At 36.2% G+C, this 18,636-nt stretch overlaps 1 protein-coding gene and 1 long non-coding RNA gene across 6 annotated transcripts in view; one reads left to right on the top strand and one right to left on the bottom strand.

Moving 5' to 3' along the window:
• LOC135782653 (uncharacterized) overlaps positions 1-18,636 on the top strand; it is a 237,809-nt gene that overhangs the window by 107,331 nt on the left and 111,842 nt on the right. The window lies entirely within an intron of this gene.
• The window catches only part of myo1b (myosin IB), a 114,240-nt gene that overhangs the window by 76,968 nt on the left and 18,636 nt on the right, over positions 1-18,636 (bottom strand). For all 5 annotated transcript variants that reach the window (XM_065293074.2, XM_065293075.2, XM_065293076.2 and 2 more), the window contains exon 3: positions 9,869-9,984. In XM_065293074.2, coding sequence (XP_065149146.1) covers positions 9,869-9,984 — 116 coding nt within the window. The remainder of the gene's footprint in view (positions 1-9,868; positions 9,985-18,636) is intronic.

The raw sequence follows: 18,636 nt of genomic DNA, 5'->3' as shown, positions 1-18,636 counted from the left end.
GAACCAGGCTGGCCATTCTTCTCTGACCTTTGGCATCAACAAGGCATTTGCGCCCACAGAACTGCCACTCGCTGGATATTTTCTCTTTTTCGGACCATTCTCTGTAAACCCTTGAGATGGTTGTGTGTGAAAATCCCAATAGATCAGCAGTTTCTGAAATACTCAGACCAGCCCATCTGGCACCAACAACCATGCCACGCTCAAAGTCACTTAAATCATCTTTCTTCCCCATTCAGCAGATCGTCTTGACCATGTTTACATGCCTAAATGCATTGAGTTGCTGCCATGTGATTGGCTGATTAGAAATTTGCATTAACGCGCAGTTGGACAGGTGTACCTAATAAAGTGGCCGGTAAACAGTTAAATGATCATAAAAGCTTTCCTAAAATTAACAGTAGCAAGACTTCCATGGTTCTAAGACGGTCTCCATGCAATTCTGGTCATCTGAAGCCTTCGTTAAATAAAAATTTTCCTCGGCATTTAGATGCATTATCTTTACGTTTTGGCTTATGGAAACTCTTAACCTAGATACAGTGCTTTTACTGAACAGGGATTTCTATTATATTCTTTTAAATGTAACATTTTTATCATATTGACATAATAAAACAGACAATTATAATATAATTAACTGCTCTGAATAAAACACAAAAGAATTGCAATTTTTACTAGTCAATGAAGCCATAAGGAAGGTGATTTAGTTTAAATCCGATCCAAAACAAACAATGGGAATATGACACACTTAAGCTCTTGTGCAATTTTACAACAATTCTAGAGAAGGGATTTTCCATCAAGGAAGTGAGCATTTTCCCCCACTGTTTCCCCATGTCCTTGTACTACTCCAGGGCAGAATCTCTGCTACCTACAGCCATGAACTGTAGGCATTGCATACATTATATACACTGTAGAAAACAGGGTCTGTTTGCTTTGTATTTCACTCACAAAGTATGAAGGTGGCCACAATTACATAAGACCCTCTCCACCAAAAGTGTGCCTGCCAACGCACATGGTCCAGAGTTCACCGTTCTGTGTGCTAAAAGCCACTGTTGACAACCAATAACCAAGATGACTCAGTCATATTGTCTCTATAAATGTTAATGTCTTGATTTGATGTGAAATATACACTGTAATCGTGTGTGGGATGAATACAAATCACTTAAATGGCTTACAAAACAGTGCTGAAGTGTGAACTGTGAATAAAATAACCTGAATTAAATACCAAAAAGCCTGTTTTTTCTGTCTTTAATGACTGAATAATTTGACCCTGGAAGACTATAGGAAAGCAAACAGAGGTAGCATAACTTTTTCTTATGGCCTACATTGGTATAGCAGCTGAAACACACAACATCGAGGTATTGTCAAGAATCTCTTTTCTCTAACTTGCAGTAAAGCTTATTAATAACGTTATTATTCTTTTTGGCTACAGTTAAGTGTGTTTGGTTATCCACTATGAAAGTCGCACATGCCCTTGATTTATCACATTTGGAATACTGTAACTCACTATATGTTGGGTTATCAAAGTTTTGTAAATTACGACTTCAGTTAGTTTTTAACCGGGACTCGTAAACATAAATATATATCTGGGGCCGTATTCACAAAGCATTTTATCTTACCACTAAGAGTACTCCTAAATCACACTAAAAGATTTTAGCTAGGAGTTTTCTCTTAAAAGTTATTCACAAGTTATTGCTACGGATGACGTCAGTTCTCATGCACGAGCTGCCTCGCAATGACCACGGTGATTGGTTGTTAGATGACAGGGCTGTCATGCGTAACATAACACAGACGCATCAAATCATGGAATTACAACATCGAAATATGTCTGTGTCCTACACAAAATAATAATAGTTATGCCATCGAAATGCATATACTAAAGAAAAGTCGTGAATGAAATGAAATTAAATCAATGTAGCCTAATACCCAAATGAAAACCGCCAATTGCCTAATAATAAAAAACGACATTACATTAACACTTGCGTGATTAATTGACATCCTATTAGCCTAAATAGACTACTTAAAGCAAGGAAATGTTGCCCATATTGAAGAATCCTAATGTAATAAATAAATGACGGTGGATTATGAACTCGCCAAAACGGAAAAGAAAGCCCAACTGGATGCAGGATCAGTTACTGCTACTGTCCCAGTTGGTGCTGGAAAAAAGAAACGTAATAAAAGGGAAATTCGGCACTGAGATATCAAGCAAAACTAAGCGTGAGACATGCGAGACAATGATGCGCGGGTCAATGTACAAAACAACCGGCCACCGAACAACGTCTTCAACTAACCCGCCCGCAACTCGGACCGCAAAAAATCCGCGGGTGACCTCAGGCATCCACTCAATTCGGATCAACCCGCGCATTACTGATGGGAGAGGATTTGTTGCAGATCAATGCAGCATTCCCGCTTGTGTCGCGGACCCCGGACGACTGCGAGAGGCGGTGGTATGCAACAATCGCAGTAGAGGGTTGAGATTGCAGCCTTTAAACAGACTAGCATGGCAACAGGTATGCCTATAATATTAAATATTTAATTTCATTATTGTTTCATGTAATTCTAAAAAAACTTCCTGCTTGCCATGAATGTAATGAATTATGAAACAAATGTCATAAACAATATGCTTACATTAAAGTGTGCTTTTAAGTGTTATGTGCAATGCTTTTGAGTTGGTGAATCTATCCATGTTAAGGAGGATCAGCACCTAAGACATTTTAAGATCTTTTGTGAATAGGTCTTAGTGAGTTAGGAGTCCTCTCGACTTCTTTTAAGCTGTCCCAGACTTAGGTGCTACTTTTAGGGCTAAAATGCTTTGTGAATTACTCTTAGTGAAAAAAATTAGGAGTCCTAAATTTAGGAGTGACACGCCCAGTATTTTTAGGAGTTGCTCCTAAATTCGCCAGTTAGGAGCTACTTTTAGCCTTAAAAATTCTTTGTGAATACGGCCCCAGATTTTAAAGTTGCTAAACTGACTGTGTGTTACAGAATTGATTGTAAGATATTATTACTTTTTTTAATTCCCTAAATGATCTGGCACCACTCAATTTTTTATTTATTAAAAGAAAAAAAATCTTTAGGATGTTTGTATCTACAAAAACGTATACGCTTTCCCAGCCAAGATTACAGTTGAAGGTGAGGGGTGATCGTGCATTTGAAATAGTTGGCCTAGGCCCGTAACTATAGCTACTAGTCATATGTCGGTTAATTGCCCCATAAATGATGGCGATAGTAGATTGTATTGTCTTTTTAAGACCATTTTATGTCTCTGAATATAATATGACAATAAAATAGCATAATAATGCAATTACATACTTTCTAAGAACACAACTTTGATTTTTAAGAATATTAAGATGAAAAATATGAAATATTAATATGAAATTGAAATGTAAGAAAAAAAGAATATTCTAAATATTTAAAACATAAATAAATATTATAAAATATGCATTTCAATTTTAAACAGCTAATAGTGAGGGTTTATTTCTTAAAATGGGTGTTACTCTGATCTCATCTGTGAGTTTGCGCCATTACGCGCATTCACGTTTATAATAGCTACACCTTTACAGATCTAAACACTACATGTTAAGGTTATGTTACAGATGACTTTTAATTTGTATTGCTCTTTTCATTGCCTCTGTTTTTGAACAGAGAAGGCATGCCGGCTCATTACATTAATTTCCTCTTCTCACGTCAGAGATGCGTGTTGTATCTTTAAAACCAATTTCAGTTGGATTTATTCTTTCAAAATGTATAAGTATTCACCAGAAAAACATAAAATTTCAGCTTGAGTAGCTTTCTCTTCGCTCACCCTCTCTCTCTTTCTCTCTCTCTGTGTAAGTCCACATGTGGACCCTGAGCTGCATGTGCCACTCTTCCAAGAGAGACAGCAGACAAAAATGACAGAGGAAAAAATGCTAATGACCTTCATTTTTTGCAAACAAACACACATGTAAACACTATGGTAATATATCGCCTCTTCTAAAACTACCAACGTCATTCTCACCTATTGTTCGATAAATCAATATAGTCATTATCGTGACAGGCCTAGTTGGGCCTAGATTATGAAATAGTGAAAGTTTAAAACTAAATTAAAATCTAATTTCCTTGCTTTGGCCTTTTAAGGAAGTTTTATACATCCAATTCTTTTGGTTTATCTTATATTTTTTTATGCTTTTGTCAATTGTAAAGCACTATGGTCAACTGCTGTTGTGTTTAATGGTACAAATACAAATTACTGTTGCTGGGTATTTAACCTTTCGGATATACCATGTTTCCTTTAGTGATAGACTTGAGACTTGTTACATTTGGCATCACCGTGTCATTTTTATGATGTAAATTGAGTGAACAAAAGCAGTATCGGCTCCAAATATCGGCTCAAGAAAATCGGCAGTCTGTATCGGTCATCGGCTAAGGCTGATGAAAAAAAAACAAAAAACGGTATCGGCACTAAAAAAATCCATACAGTATAGTTCGATCACTAGTTTCTTTCACCATTATCTCAAGACTTGTGCACACCAAAGCTTTTAAACGCAGCTGATACGTCAAGCGGACGCCAGCTGCCAGCTTTTTTTCAGCTGAGCGCTTTGGTGGCTGTGTTTATCAGTCGTTAAACGATGCGCCGGTTGGTTGTTGTGATGTTTATCCTACGTGTCCTCTACTGTGATTGGACAGCCAAGTGAGAACTGACATTGACGAGTCACTTGTGAATTTCTCACTGATGTTTAATGAAAATGCTTAAGATGATGAATGCTGGCACCAGTCCCAGTGAAGTACAATATATAAACATTTCATGCCAATTTAGTATTAGACCAAAAGGCATTTTAAAAGGTCGGGAGCCTTTACATATAGTCAGGAACACCTATAATGTCTTAAAATGCTTTTTATATGGGTGGCTTACTAGATTTTGGATAGAACTATGACTGTAACATCTGTCGCCTGCACTCCTCTCTTAACAGACACAATAGGCCTAATAGCCTGGACCCAGCTGCACATCAGAAGGGGCAGTGATGTAGGATAAGCAGTATCGGGTAGCAGGTGCATGCAGGCCCAAAGGACACAGCAGAACTCATAAAGGAAGAGAGGGTTGGCATTACATATGCAATAAGAGACGATTGATTTACCATGTCATTATTAACATTAATGTAAAGACTCTCTTATATCAAGTACCGTATACACCTTATTTACTTTTTTCCAAGTCTTTTAAAATAAAGAAGTAACGTTTGGAAAAACATGAGGTATTTTTGTAAATTCAAATTTCATTCAAAACCAAATTATTTTCATGCAGAAGGAAAAATGTTACAAGTCAACATTTTTCCAAAATAATGGATTATATTTAATTATATTTCAGAAGTGGCATTAAAGTAAGGCTGAGTAAATAATGACTAAAAACATCCTAAACATCACTGTCACACAGTGAAGATCCATCTGTCTGATGTAAACGCAGTGAAGCATTTTTACACCTGGTCACTTCATGCATTTTCTCTGATCTGATACCTTTCGGATTTGTTAAAACTGTTTCATTTACATTCAGCCATATAAATGTGTCTTCGCTAAACAGATATTTAGAGTATTGTCTTACTTGTGAGTGACATGTTTACGTTTAAGAGAAGTAAAGTGCTGACATATGGAGCAACCGGATGCATTTACACTTGTCCACTTGTACACACACACACGCGCACGCGCACGCACACGCACACACACACATTCTGGTTTCCATGTTTTGTGGGGACATTCCATAGACGTAATGCATTTTATACTGTACAAACTGTATATTCTATTCCCCTTAACTGCCCCATTCCCTAACCCCAACCATCACACAAAACGTTCTGATACTTCACATTCTCAAGAAACATCATTCTGTTTGATTTATAAGCATGTTTCCTCATGGGGACATCAAAATGTCCCCACAAGGTCACAAAAACACTGGTATTCCTATCTTTGTGGGGACAATTGGTCCCCGCAACGTGATAATTACCAGGTACACACACACACACACACACACACACACACAAACACACACACACCTGAAAACACACAGCAATACATCACTTCTTGATGTCTGTGAGGGTAAAGTGACACAAGGGTTCTTGAACCATGTTTGGTTGCCAGAATGAAGTGCCCCATGCCGGGTTATTAACCCAAACAACCTCAATGCTAAAGTTCAAGCTCACATTCCAGCAATCAAAAACTACTTATCAAATGTTTTCCCAATTGCCTATTTACTGAGAAATTAATTAAAAGCAACAATTACAGTGTAATGCATCCAGGTAGTGTATAATTTACCAATGGCTCTGAAACATTTAGTCAGGATTATGGATGAGCGCTCTCCCTCATAGCAAACAGCACAGACTACTGCTCACAAACAGGCACACAAGTTTAGATATAGATCTTTGGATTTAAGCAGCACAGTCGATTTATTAAAAAGAAGTTTTAGCTCAAAATACCATACAGATAAAATTGCCACTTTTTAGGTGTAAGTAAAAATGTGCGGGTTTTGGGTGTGTCCTTTAAAATGCAAATGAGCTGATCTCTTCACTAAATGGCAGTGCCATGGTTGGATAGTGCAATTAAGGGGCGGACTTTCCCCCTTCTGACATCACAAGGGGAGCCAGATTTCAAATTACCTATTTTTTCACATGCTTGCAGAGACAGGTTTACCAAAACGAAGTAACTGGGTTGATCTTTTCACATTTTCTAGGTTAATAGAAGCACTGGGGACCCAATAGGATTTATGCCCAGCTGGCCAACTTCCTGAACCTCAGCCAGCTCCTTGTTTCCTGTCTGCCATTATTGAAAAACTGATTGACCCAGGTGTGCCTGATTATTGCTGTTGTGACTACTGAGGTCAGGCACACATGGATTAATCAGTTTGTCCAATAATGGCAGACAGGAAACAAGGAGCTGGCTGAAGTTCAGGAAGTAGTGCAGCTGGGCATAAAGCCTATTATAGCACTTAAACATGGGGAAAAGTCATATTTTCACGATATGTTTAATACTTGAACCAGCAACTCTCTAAACATTGGGCCATGACTGCTCATATAAAGGTTATAAAGGTTAGCCGCAATATTATTTTGTTTAAACACAAAGTCTACACATTTGTAGAATATGTTGACTTTATCAGTGTTTGTTGCATTATATGCAAGAGTGATATTTCAGTAAAAAGAAATTTTTTCATTTACCAAAGTTAGCATGCCTGTAACTCAAAAAGTATTAATGGTATCTTAATAGCATTTTATGATAAACTTGGTATGAAACTCTGACCTTACAGTGGAATCCAGCATAGCCTGAGTATGCACATCAAAATCCCACACAATGGTTTTGCTTGTTCTTCTATGGGAGTCAGTTTTTATTGCATTTAATCAAAGGCAAGTACATTCAGTATTTGCAATGTGTGAATTTTTGCTTGCTGAGTTTGGTTCAGGTCCAAGTGAGACAATGGTGTAAGATGCTCTAAGATCACAGCATAGGTCACAAGATATTTCTGAACATTGTTGAAGCCTTTACCCAAGAATTACACCTGCAAAGCAACCCCTATCTGACCAGCCAACTACTTTAAGCACTGAAACTTGTCCAGGGGTATGCTAATCTTGAATTTAGCTCTCATATTTATGAAAATAATAAAACAAGCACAGACTTGACAAAACACACCCAAAACCTGACAACAGTGGGCTATATGATTTAACTACTCCCTATTTCTGACTGTCATGTTTACGGAGATGATGACCATAAATACTGCTGTTAACAGCACCAGTTACGGCCTATTGTCCCAAGCCACTGGAATGTATGGGCCCATGAGGCCTGTAAACCAGAACCATCTAAAGAGGTCTGCTTCCCAGACATGAGAGAGAAACAGCTGCTCTGGAATATGCATCCGAGTCTGGCTTAGGATCAGACAAGAATGGAGAGTATCAACCCTGACATCACTGTACAAAATACTAAAATACATGAATAGCGAAGAATCTTAGATGGAAGGAGAGCGTACATTCCAGAGCAAATATTTGCTTGAAGGAAATCAGATGAACACGAAGAGCTAAGAAGCACACAAGAGACAAATTAAGAAACTGGAGAAGATTTGATTTCATTTTCCAGGGAAAATCACTGTAAAAAAAGTGGGGAAAAACTGAAAGCAATTGAATATTTACTTTATCGGTTGTTTAATCTTCCATAATATACTCAATATGAAGGTCAAGAAGGGAGCCGAACATACCTAAAAATCTTTAGGGTGCTGGTGTAAGCTGTAGAAAGATGCAGAAGATCTGGCATGCTTTGCTGGGGCTGTACAGCATCAGCACTTTCACTGGCTCTTAAAAATGCTAAATGTGTGTTTGAAACATGGCTTAAAGATAAGTATTTACTGTAAATCTAAGTCAGACTAGGCCATGATGTATCTCTACAGGACAAGCGTCGTTGGCAGAGTGCTTTCTTTTGATTTGGCATTGGGGACAGGCAGCTGGCAGATGGTCATTAGTGGCAGCAGGGCATAATAGGGAGTTACCCGTCCTCTTTAAAGACTGGACATCATGTCTCAGGGGTAAAGTCAATAAATCCCACTCTGGTTACAGACCGTCCTAAAAGAAGCACTTAGCAAACATAAAACTGCCAGGGAGTGGACCTTCACATTATTATTGCATCAGATGCAAAGTTTTTAAACACCATTTCAGCCATGTCCCGCCCATCTTTTTTTACAACTAAACCCAGCACAATCTAGTAACATGGGAATCACAGATTAAGGATTTTGACAGAAAAAAACATGTTGGTGGATCTTCTCCTAATATTAAAAGTTCTTCTGCATTCGTCAAATGGTATAAACCATCTGGTCCCGCTGATTTAATAAAATAAATTATGTCTTTCAGTTTACCATTTTTATCAATATAGATTCATAAATTAGTTCCATGAAACCTTATTTAAAGGAATATTCAATTTTCTTAAAAGAAAAATCCAGATAATTTACTCACCACCATGTCATCCAAAATGTTGATGTCTTTCTTTGTTCAGTCGAGAAGAAATTATGTTTTTTGAGGAAAACATTGCAGGATTTTTCTCATTTTAATGGACTTTAATAGAGCCCAACATTTAATACTTAACTCAACACTTAACAGTTTTTTTCAACAGAGTTTCAAAAGACTCTAAATGATCCCAAACGAGGCATAAGGGTCTTATCTAGCAAAACGATTGTCATTTTTGACAAGAAAAATAAAAAATATGCTCTTTTAAACCACAACTTCTCGTCTAAATCCGATCCAGCGCAACCTAACGTAAATGCGTAGTGACGTAGAGAGGTCACGTGTTACATATATAAAAGGCACATTTGCGGACCATTGTAAACAAAAAACTGACACAAAGACATTAATTAGTATCAGTTGACATAAAACAACGTAGGAACGGTCCTCGTTCTCAACACTTGTAAACACTGGGGCGGAGTTTTGCGTTTGCCCTCTGTGACCTCTTGACGTGATGACGTATTGCGTCGGGTCACGCTAGTGCATGACGACCAGATCTAAACCAAAAGTTGTGGTTTAAAAGTGCATATTTTTTATTTTTCTTGTCAAAAATGACAATCGTTTTGCTAGATAAGACCCTTATGCCTCGTTTGGGATCGTTTAGAGTCCTTTGAAACTCTGCTGAAAAAAACTGTTAAGTGTTGAGTTAAGTATTAAATGTTGGGCTCTATTAAAGTCCATTAAAATGAGAAAAATCCTGCAATGTTTTCCTCAGAAAACATAATTTCTTCTCGACTGAACAAAGAAAGACATCAACATTTTGGATGACATGGTGGTGAGTAAATTATCTGGATTTTTCTTTTAAGAAAATTGAATATTCCTTTTAGTTGTTTTGAGAGTCTGGACATAGACTGGATGAATGAAAAGGATTTTAGACTTACATGTGTGGACTGAGCTCATAGAAGTTCCTGTTGCGATACTCCTCTACTTTCTCTGCTGTGTAGATGGGCAGTGGCTTGTAGGGGTTCATGGAGATCACCACACTGCCAATGTATGTCTGCAGAGAACAAAAAGCAACAAAAAAGCTCATCAAAGCAAAGAAACGTTACATATTCAAAAAAAAAAAAAAACATTCAGGTGAGCCGAGAAAAAAATCAAATAGTCTTTCAGTATCTGGATGCTCTGGACAGCAGTCAAACTATGCAGCTGCAACAAAAATGAAGGTGTTTATCCATTTTGAAAATTGTGGTAATTAACTCTTTCCCCGCCATTGACGAGATTTTCCGTCTTTCCGCAATACCGCTATTATCCATCAGGTGGCGCAACTTCCACAACTTTTTAAAACCGGAAGTATTGCCCTATGGCAAGCTGCTGCATGTCTGTGTCTGTTTTAAAGATCGCTCTGAATGGGATCTCTATGAAAAGTCCATCACAAAAATGGAATTATGCTCAAAATATGGTGTTTTTGCAAAAACCTACCCATATTCAAAAGCTGATTGCAAAAGAACCACTAAAGGTAGGATGAAACGGTTTTTTTTGTTTGAAAGCAGAGGGTCTGTTCTTTCATTTGGTATATTGTATGTTTATATATTTAAAGAAGAACATTTTCTGGAAGGCATTAAACTTTGGTGAAAATCATGAAAAACGCTGGTGCTGGCTGGCAACTTTTTTAAAAACGCTGGCGGTGAAAGAGTTAAGAAGAAGTGCAGAAAGATTTCTTTCACTTTGATTTCTTTTTTGAAGTATCTTAACCACACGCTTTGTTTAGCAGCATGTAACCAACACAGATTAAACAATGAAGGTCAGACAAATGACATTGTTAGGCTTTTCAATGGTCTTGATAACAAACACCTGTGGGTGTCTATGGGAATGTTTTCATTTTTTTGTACTTTGTAATATAATCTAGTTTTATTCTAAAATAGTTTATTGTGATGTGTCATGATCTTCAACTTTAACAATGAGGCCTCAGACATCAAACATATTTTGACCTCATTCACACAGTTACAATCTACCTCTGTCTGCATGATCCAGATGGAAATTCCACTGTATTGTTCAGACAGGCGGGGGGCCGAAGCAACCGAACAAGAGAACACAAACAAAAATGTTTGGAATCCCAGAAAGCATCAACAAGACAAAATGATCATAGACGGCCAATGAGGGCAACAGTTTTTGTGAGGGGTGTAAGGTTATTTCACTAGCTTTATTAATTATGTTCAGGACTTTTAAACTCCTATTATAGTCGGTAATTTTATATTTGAGCATCATAATAGCCTAAGCTTTAAAACACCTTGAATGTAACTCTACACCCTTCATTTTGTTTAGAGATGAAACTATGAAAATTTTACATCACGGTAATAATGACCAAAATCACCACGGTTATCAATATTATGATGGTTTTGCAAACAATTTCTAGAAATGTAAAAAAAAAAGGACTGATGCAAACCAAATTTAAAATAGATTTTACATGTAAGCCCACTACATATGTTGTAAGAAACTTGTAAGTGTGCTTTAGGATCCAAGAGCAAGCTGCACAACGCACATGACCTGCACTCGCAGAAGAAACAGTAAAACGGGGCTTTAAACTCATCAGATCAGATCATTTAATGGAAACTGGATAGAAAAGATGGATCTGTCTAAAGAAATATTAAGTAAACATGCGTCAGTACAACTAGATTTTCCTAAATGTGAAAATGTTTTGGATTGAAATTCAGTCAGTGATGCACTGTCATTACAAACACATGGGAGTAGACATGAATGAATGTGTTTGTCTGACGTTATTGATTAAAATAGCTGATGCTGGATAGGGGTTTTCAAGCCGTGACATTGACACGTAGGCCTGTCATAATAGCTACTTCTCATAAGTTGTTTTTTTGCCCCAGAAATAATGGCGATAGTTGATAGAATTGTCAATTTAATATCACTGATTATATATGACAATAAAATAGCATTATAATGCAAGTACATCCTTTCTAAGAACACAACTTAGATATTTAAAGGGGATCGCACACCGGACGCGCAGCTAAGCGTCGCGCTGTTCCAAAAAAACAAAAACAAAAAAACGAACACGTTGTTTTCTATGAGTATACGCACACCGGCGCCGATAGGTGGCGCCTGTCTGCGGCGCCCAGCTACGACTCAGGAAGTAGTTTAAATCGCTGTAGTGCCACAGAGCGCCACTCACATAGTATAACATTAAATAACATCATATTTGTCCCAAATCATTAACTATTAACATTGGCTGCTAACTTATATTTTGCATTTTGAAGTAGATGCTATCTGACTAAGTTCACACTATTTAATGTGCACGTCCACTGTACGATACCTCTGAGTTGTCCTAGACGCGACTCGGCGTTGCACAGCGCTGAGCTGCGCGCCCGGTGTACTACCGCCTTTAGAATATTAAGATGAAATATACGAAATAGGAATGGAAAAAAATATTCAAATATTTTAAAGAGCACCTATGGTCCGATTCACGATTTTACATTTCCTTTGGTGTATAAATGTGTATTAGTAGATGTTAACGATATGCAAAAGGTACAAATTCCAAAGTAAACGATGCACGAGTTATCGTCTCCAACGTAAATCTCTTTTCTTGGACTACAACAAACACACGGATTGTAAACAGTTGCTGGCAACAGTTTACTTCCTGGGATTGGTGATGTAGACAAGACCGACTTTATCATAATTCCTCCCGCTTGGACTCACAGCCTGCAAGTTAACTCCTGTTAGCAACCGAATCTTTCAAACATGGTAAGGAGCGTCACATTTCCGGCTGACGTCAGAGGTATTCAGGCCAATCACAATGTAAAGATTAGCTGGCCAATCAGGGACACAGCGCTTTTCAGATCGATGAGTTTTGTACAAAATCAGTGCGTTTTAGAAATACAGGATATCTGGAGCTACAAAAATGTACAGTTTGTGGAAAATAATATGTTTTTTAAACCATAAACCATGCAAACACATTGTATGATACCAAATCCACAAAATTTATGTAAATTTCCTCTCCTCACGTCTCATTCATGAGATGCGGGTTGTAGCTTTGAAACCAAATTTCAGAAAAAAGGCAATCGCAATTAGCTAAAATGCTAATGATATTCACACCGATCACACTAAACACGTTTACGGCAGTTGCAGGCAACTTTTTTAAATAATTTGCTATGAGCAGTGAGTGTTATGCGCGCTGTTTATATGCGCTGTTTTTTGCACGCGCTTTTGAAGGAGCGCTACGAGCGGAAAGCTCCCAACGTCATCCACGTTTTTCCATTGTCCAAGCATCTTTTTAAAGTTTCTGCTAATATGAGAGTTAACAACAAAAGAGAGCTCGGCTTCAATATTTGATTGACAAGACAGCTTACTCTGTGGTTGCTTAGCTAAAAGCCGAGTCACCCTGCTTCTTTTTAAAGTGATCAAAAAAGGCAGTGCGGTGCCTTGCTTATCCAAGCGTTTAAAACGGGTTTAGTGTGACCCTTAATAGGACTTTTTTTATCTCGGTTATCCATTAAACCAGTAATCATTACATCTCTATTTTGTTTACGCTGATCTATGAATATGCAAATTATGCCACACCTCTCAAACTAAATGATTTCCACATTATTCTTTTTCTAATAAAAACAACCCAAGACAAAGAGACAAAAATAATAATAATTATATTTAATTCATACAATAAAAGACAGTGTTATTATTCATTTGATTTGATTTCTCTACCGAATGCAACTTTTAGACCTAACTTAATGTGCAACACTCTTCTTTTTTATAAATGTTTGCGATTTCTTTATTTGTTATTAGATTTTCCTCGCCTTTTTTACTGATCCGAAAAATGAAAAATGATCCGATCCATGCCTCAAAAACTGTAACGTGATCCAAACCTTGAGTTTTGTGATCCGTCACACCCCTAATTTTTAGGGTTGATTTAACAGATAAGAGCATTCATCACAGAAGCAGAGCTGAAGCAGCAGTGCTGTTTGAACACATCTATGCAGGATCCATAAATATCTATGGCTCAAACTACTGATACACTCGTTTAAATGTGATAATGTTATTGGTTACATGTTTCGGTCACATTTTATTGAGAAAATACTCAGCAATGAAGTTGAATGATTGATTTGCACATGTTTTGTCTTGAAGCATATTAAAAACAGCACACAGACATATAAACAACAATAAAAACTTGATTTTCACCACAGGGGGACTTTAAAATATTCCCAAACTTTACTGCAATCAATTTTAAAAATATAAATGGTTAATGTGTTTTCTAATAATGCAAGAGGTCTTGCACCTGTCTTCTACTTATGGTTACAGATTGCATAAGCGGCTTCAAAGATGGAGGGCAGGGCCTCTTTTATTGCAACACACAAACTATTTACAAGTGTTCAAAGAAGGCATAATTAATCCCTTGTTGAAAACAAATCAAATGTGGAAAGATCAATAAAAAATTAAGAAAAGCAGCTTTAAAAAGTTGGCCATAACTGAAGTAAACTACACTGGACATTTCTAATGGTCTTAACACATCTAAAAGTGGATACTTGAATTAGTTTCAGTTGGCTCTATAGACAAATGTAAGTGCCAGATAGTGAAAAGAAGCTAACAAGTGTTTAGGAAACATGTTCAATATTGTTTTATTGCATTTGTTATATTTGGTTGACAGAATGCCACTAGTGGCTCTAAAATGTTTAAACCCAATGAAATCTATATTTGAGTTTTTTCCCCAATATCTTAGCTTTGGCCAATAAGTTTGCACAAACAGAAAAGATATCAAAAAATCTTTATTCAATGTATAATAGCAACGTCCCATTCTCATATGGATTTAAATAATGTTTTATAATGTCCCGGGATGGCCAGTGTAAATAATTCGGTCAGTCCTCAAAAGTGTTTTAAGAGCTTTTTTATTTTTATAGGAATAAGTAACTGTAGGAACATCACTGTGCTACACACAATTTTTACGACATAATGTACTGATGCGCAAATACAACCAAACATTTTACTGCTTCCTTGCCAGTAATAGTGACCAAAGTTTAAAGATAAATACAATGACCTTTGAAGCAGAATTTTAGCTCTTATTGCACATGGTCTCTAATACTAAAAACGTTATTACCGGCATTGACAAGAACAAAAATGACCAGGCAGTTCTGAGTAATAAGATTAACTTTTTATCTAAAAGGGTAATATTGGCAAAACATATACGATATGACTGCTTGGACTATGATTTATAACTACTTGGCCCGTGTACTATATATAGATGAAACTGTCGGTAGGAAAGATCTTTGAATATCCAGCTGTAAATTAAATAAAACTTTAAATGAAATATCTGTTGGTACAGCCCATGACAGTATATACTGTTAGCAGGAAATAAAATGTCAACCAGATCATACATTTTTCAATTCAATGTATATCGTGGAATTTAAATAAGTGGGCGTGGCAAACTCAGCACTCCTGCATGTTAGACAGACGGTAACGGAAAAACGTAAAAAAAACTCCCCATAACAAATGAACGAGGAAAAGAAAAATGAAGAGTTAAGTTCCAAAATGGAATGTATTTTTAATAATTTGGTTAAAAAGTGTTTTCTATACCAAGAAAGTGATGAAGATAAACAACTATTTTCTGTTACAAACTTTCACCAAGCATCTTTAGGTTATAATAACAATAAAATTCTTCTATCTATAATTTTATAGATTTTCCTCAAATCTATAATTTTATTTTCAAAGATTTATTATAAAAACTGATAATTTTTTCTAATTTTTTTCTGTTGAATCAATATATAAATGTGCATTCATCTTTGCCATGTTATTTTTGTCATTTTTCTGTCGCTCAAGCTTACGTTTCTTCCCAGCCACAGAAAACCACCACAGGTTTATCAATGCCGTCAAATTATTATTTTGTTTTTGTTTGTTGATCACAAAGTACAAAGTAGATGGGAAAAACTAGAATTTTGTGTGTATTCAACGCGCCACCATATTGTTTACAATGCGTGGAATGGTGCGCTGTGATTTGTTGAGCGGATTTATTGCATTCCGCAGAGAAGGAGGAGTGATGTTTTTTGCGTTTTGGGGAAGAAGGGGAGAAAAGATGACAGAATAACATGGTGGGTATAATTAAGAATTTACTTCTTAATGCTGACCTGATACAATATTGATATTAGTGGTAAAAAAAAAAAATTTTAAATGGTGTTTATCACACACTGTAAAAAAATTCCGTAGAAATTGAAGCTGGGTTGCCGGTAATTTACCGTAGATTTTAATTTATGTTTTTTACTGGCAACATTTTGTTCAAAGTTAAATGAACATTAAACATTTACAAATCTTTGTCTTTACAGAGTAAAACAAAAAAAAAAAACAGCATCAAGCAAAACATTCTGGGAAACAAAATCTGAAGCAAAAAACAGAAAAAGGTTGACCCAGAATGCTTTGCATGAGGCTGTTATTGTATAGTTTTATTCTGTAAAGATAAAGACTTGTTAATATTTAAAATTTATTTAACTTTGAACAAACTCTTGCCAGTAAATAACATAAATGTAAATCTACGGTAAATCACCGGAAACCCAGCTGCAATAACATTGTAATTTCTACGGAATTTTTTTTAAGTGCATTTTGAAACCAAACTCTTCCAATAGAAGTATGTAAATTTCATAATAACCAAAAGTGAATTCACCACATCTCTCTCCTTTCTCCCTCTCTCTCTCTCTCTCTCTCTCTCTGTGTGTGTGTGTGTGTGTGTGTGTGTGTGTGTGTGTGTGTGTGTGTGTGTGTGTGTTGTGTGTGTGTGTGTGTGTGTGTGTGTGTGTGTGTGTGTGTGTGTGTGTGTGTGTGTGTGTGTGTGTGTGTGTGGTCTCGTACAAGGAACTGCCTCCACATAAAGAAAGCACTTCTCACATTTTGCTGTATTCAGATGGCTACATAACGCTGTTAATAATTGTCAAGTTTTCTGAACTTTAAGCAAGCTGATAAAAACATGCATTTAAATCAATGACATGTGCTCTGCTGGAGTGATGTTTTAATACAAACAGGACAAAGGAAAAGAAGATATTTTAAGGAATGTTTGTAACCAAACCGATCAGAAGTCCCATTGACTTCCATAATAGGAGAAAAGATTAGAAGACAACAGGACTTCTGATCGGTTTGGATAAAAACATTCCTCAAAATATCTTCATTTATGTTCATCAGAACATAGACATTTATACAGGTTTGTAAGATCATGAGAGTGAGTAACGAAGACAGAATTTTCATTTTTGGATGAACTATCCTATAATGTGATCATAAATTGACATGATTCTCGATTTTGTGGTCCCAATGACATTTTAAATAAATGGGATAACATTTTTAATAAAAGGTTTAATAAAAAATGTTGGTCAGTTACTGGCTCATTCAATTCTTTGTTTGTGGAAGTGTGTTTGTGTGGGCAACATTGAGGATTGTACACTCTTAAAACGAATGTGTTAAATTAACACATCTTGTGTCTAGTTAAGGACAACACACCTAGTGTGTTGTCCTTAATTTAACACATCTCTGTGTTATTTTTAGAACAACACACTTTGTGTTGTTTTAACACATCTTGTGTTGTCCCTTTTATTTATATGAACTCTAAATCAGCACGAAATGACACATAATGTGTTAAAATTAACACATAATGTGTTAAATAGTTTAACACAAAGCAATGTGTTAAAATTAACACACCATGGATGTGTTAATTTTAACACATTGCTTTGTGTTAAACTATTTAACACATTATGTGTTGTTTTTAACACATTATGTGTTATTTCGTGCTGATTTAGAGTTCATATAAATAAAAGGGACAACACAAGATGTGTTAAAACAACACAAAGTGTGTTGTTCTAAAAATAACACAGAGATGTGTTAAATTAAGGACAACACACTAGGTGTGTTGTCCTTAACTAGACACAAGATGTGTTAATTTAACACATTCGTTTTAAGAGTGTATAGGGTTGTAAAGGTTTCATTTATGCATGTATGATCTGTTTTGTTTTGGATTTATTGATGTTTACTGGACAAATAAAATAATTGCTCTGCATTATAGTCTCACACATTAATTACATATAGGTGAACACTTCTGTCCATCAAGCAAAGATGAAAGATTATCTTTATTTTCAACAACTTAACTTATTTAAATTAACTTATTTGTGTGCTCGAGAGATAAAAAAGGGAAGTTTACAAGTTTTGTATTGCTCAGATTAAGAAAACATTTTTATTTTAAAAAAAATATTGATTTTGGACACATTTGTCCTGAAGGTTATGGTTAAACAATAAAGTTGATTTGCCTCAATTGTACCAACAAAACAATAAAGTGACCAGTCTTCACAAATTTAAAACATACAAATATCGACTTTGGTCTACGTAATTTTGTTTCAGCCAGCACAGTTCTCTGTGCAGTACGCTTTTGTGATTTGCTCTGAAGTGTAAGATTTGATCCCTAAACAGCTCACATTACAAGATAACCTAAGCTGAACATTGGAACCAACTAAAGGTCCTTTCTTAGAAGACCTTTTCAAACAGAGATTAAGGAAAATACATGAAAAATGCATCTGAGATTTGTCTTGAATCGCTTGATTTTTGGTCCATTCACACTGCCAACTTTTTTTCAGAATTTGTGCTTGCATTCACACACAAAGATCCCATAAAGACACCCAACGTATTTAAAGTCCGGCACATGGTAGGCAAGCGACACACAGCGATAACGTCGCTGGCTGTCTGAACGAGG

This window comes from Paramisgurnus dabryanus, chromosome 15, assembly GCF_030506205.2.
Source record: "Paramisgurnus dabryanus chromosome 15, PD_genome_1.1, whole genome shotgun sequence".
Taxonomy (NCBI): domain Eukaryota; kingdom Metazoa; phylum Chordata; class Actinopteri; order Cypriniformes; family Cobitidae; genus Paramisgurnus; species Paramisgurnus dabryanus.
Note: the sequence above shows the minus strand (reverse complement) of the source record. Positions and strands in the feature narration are given on the sequence as shown.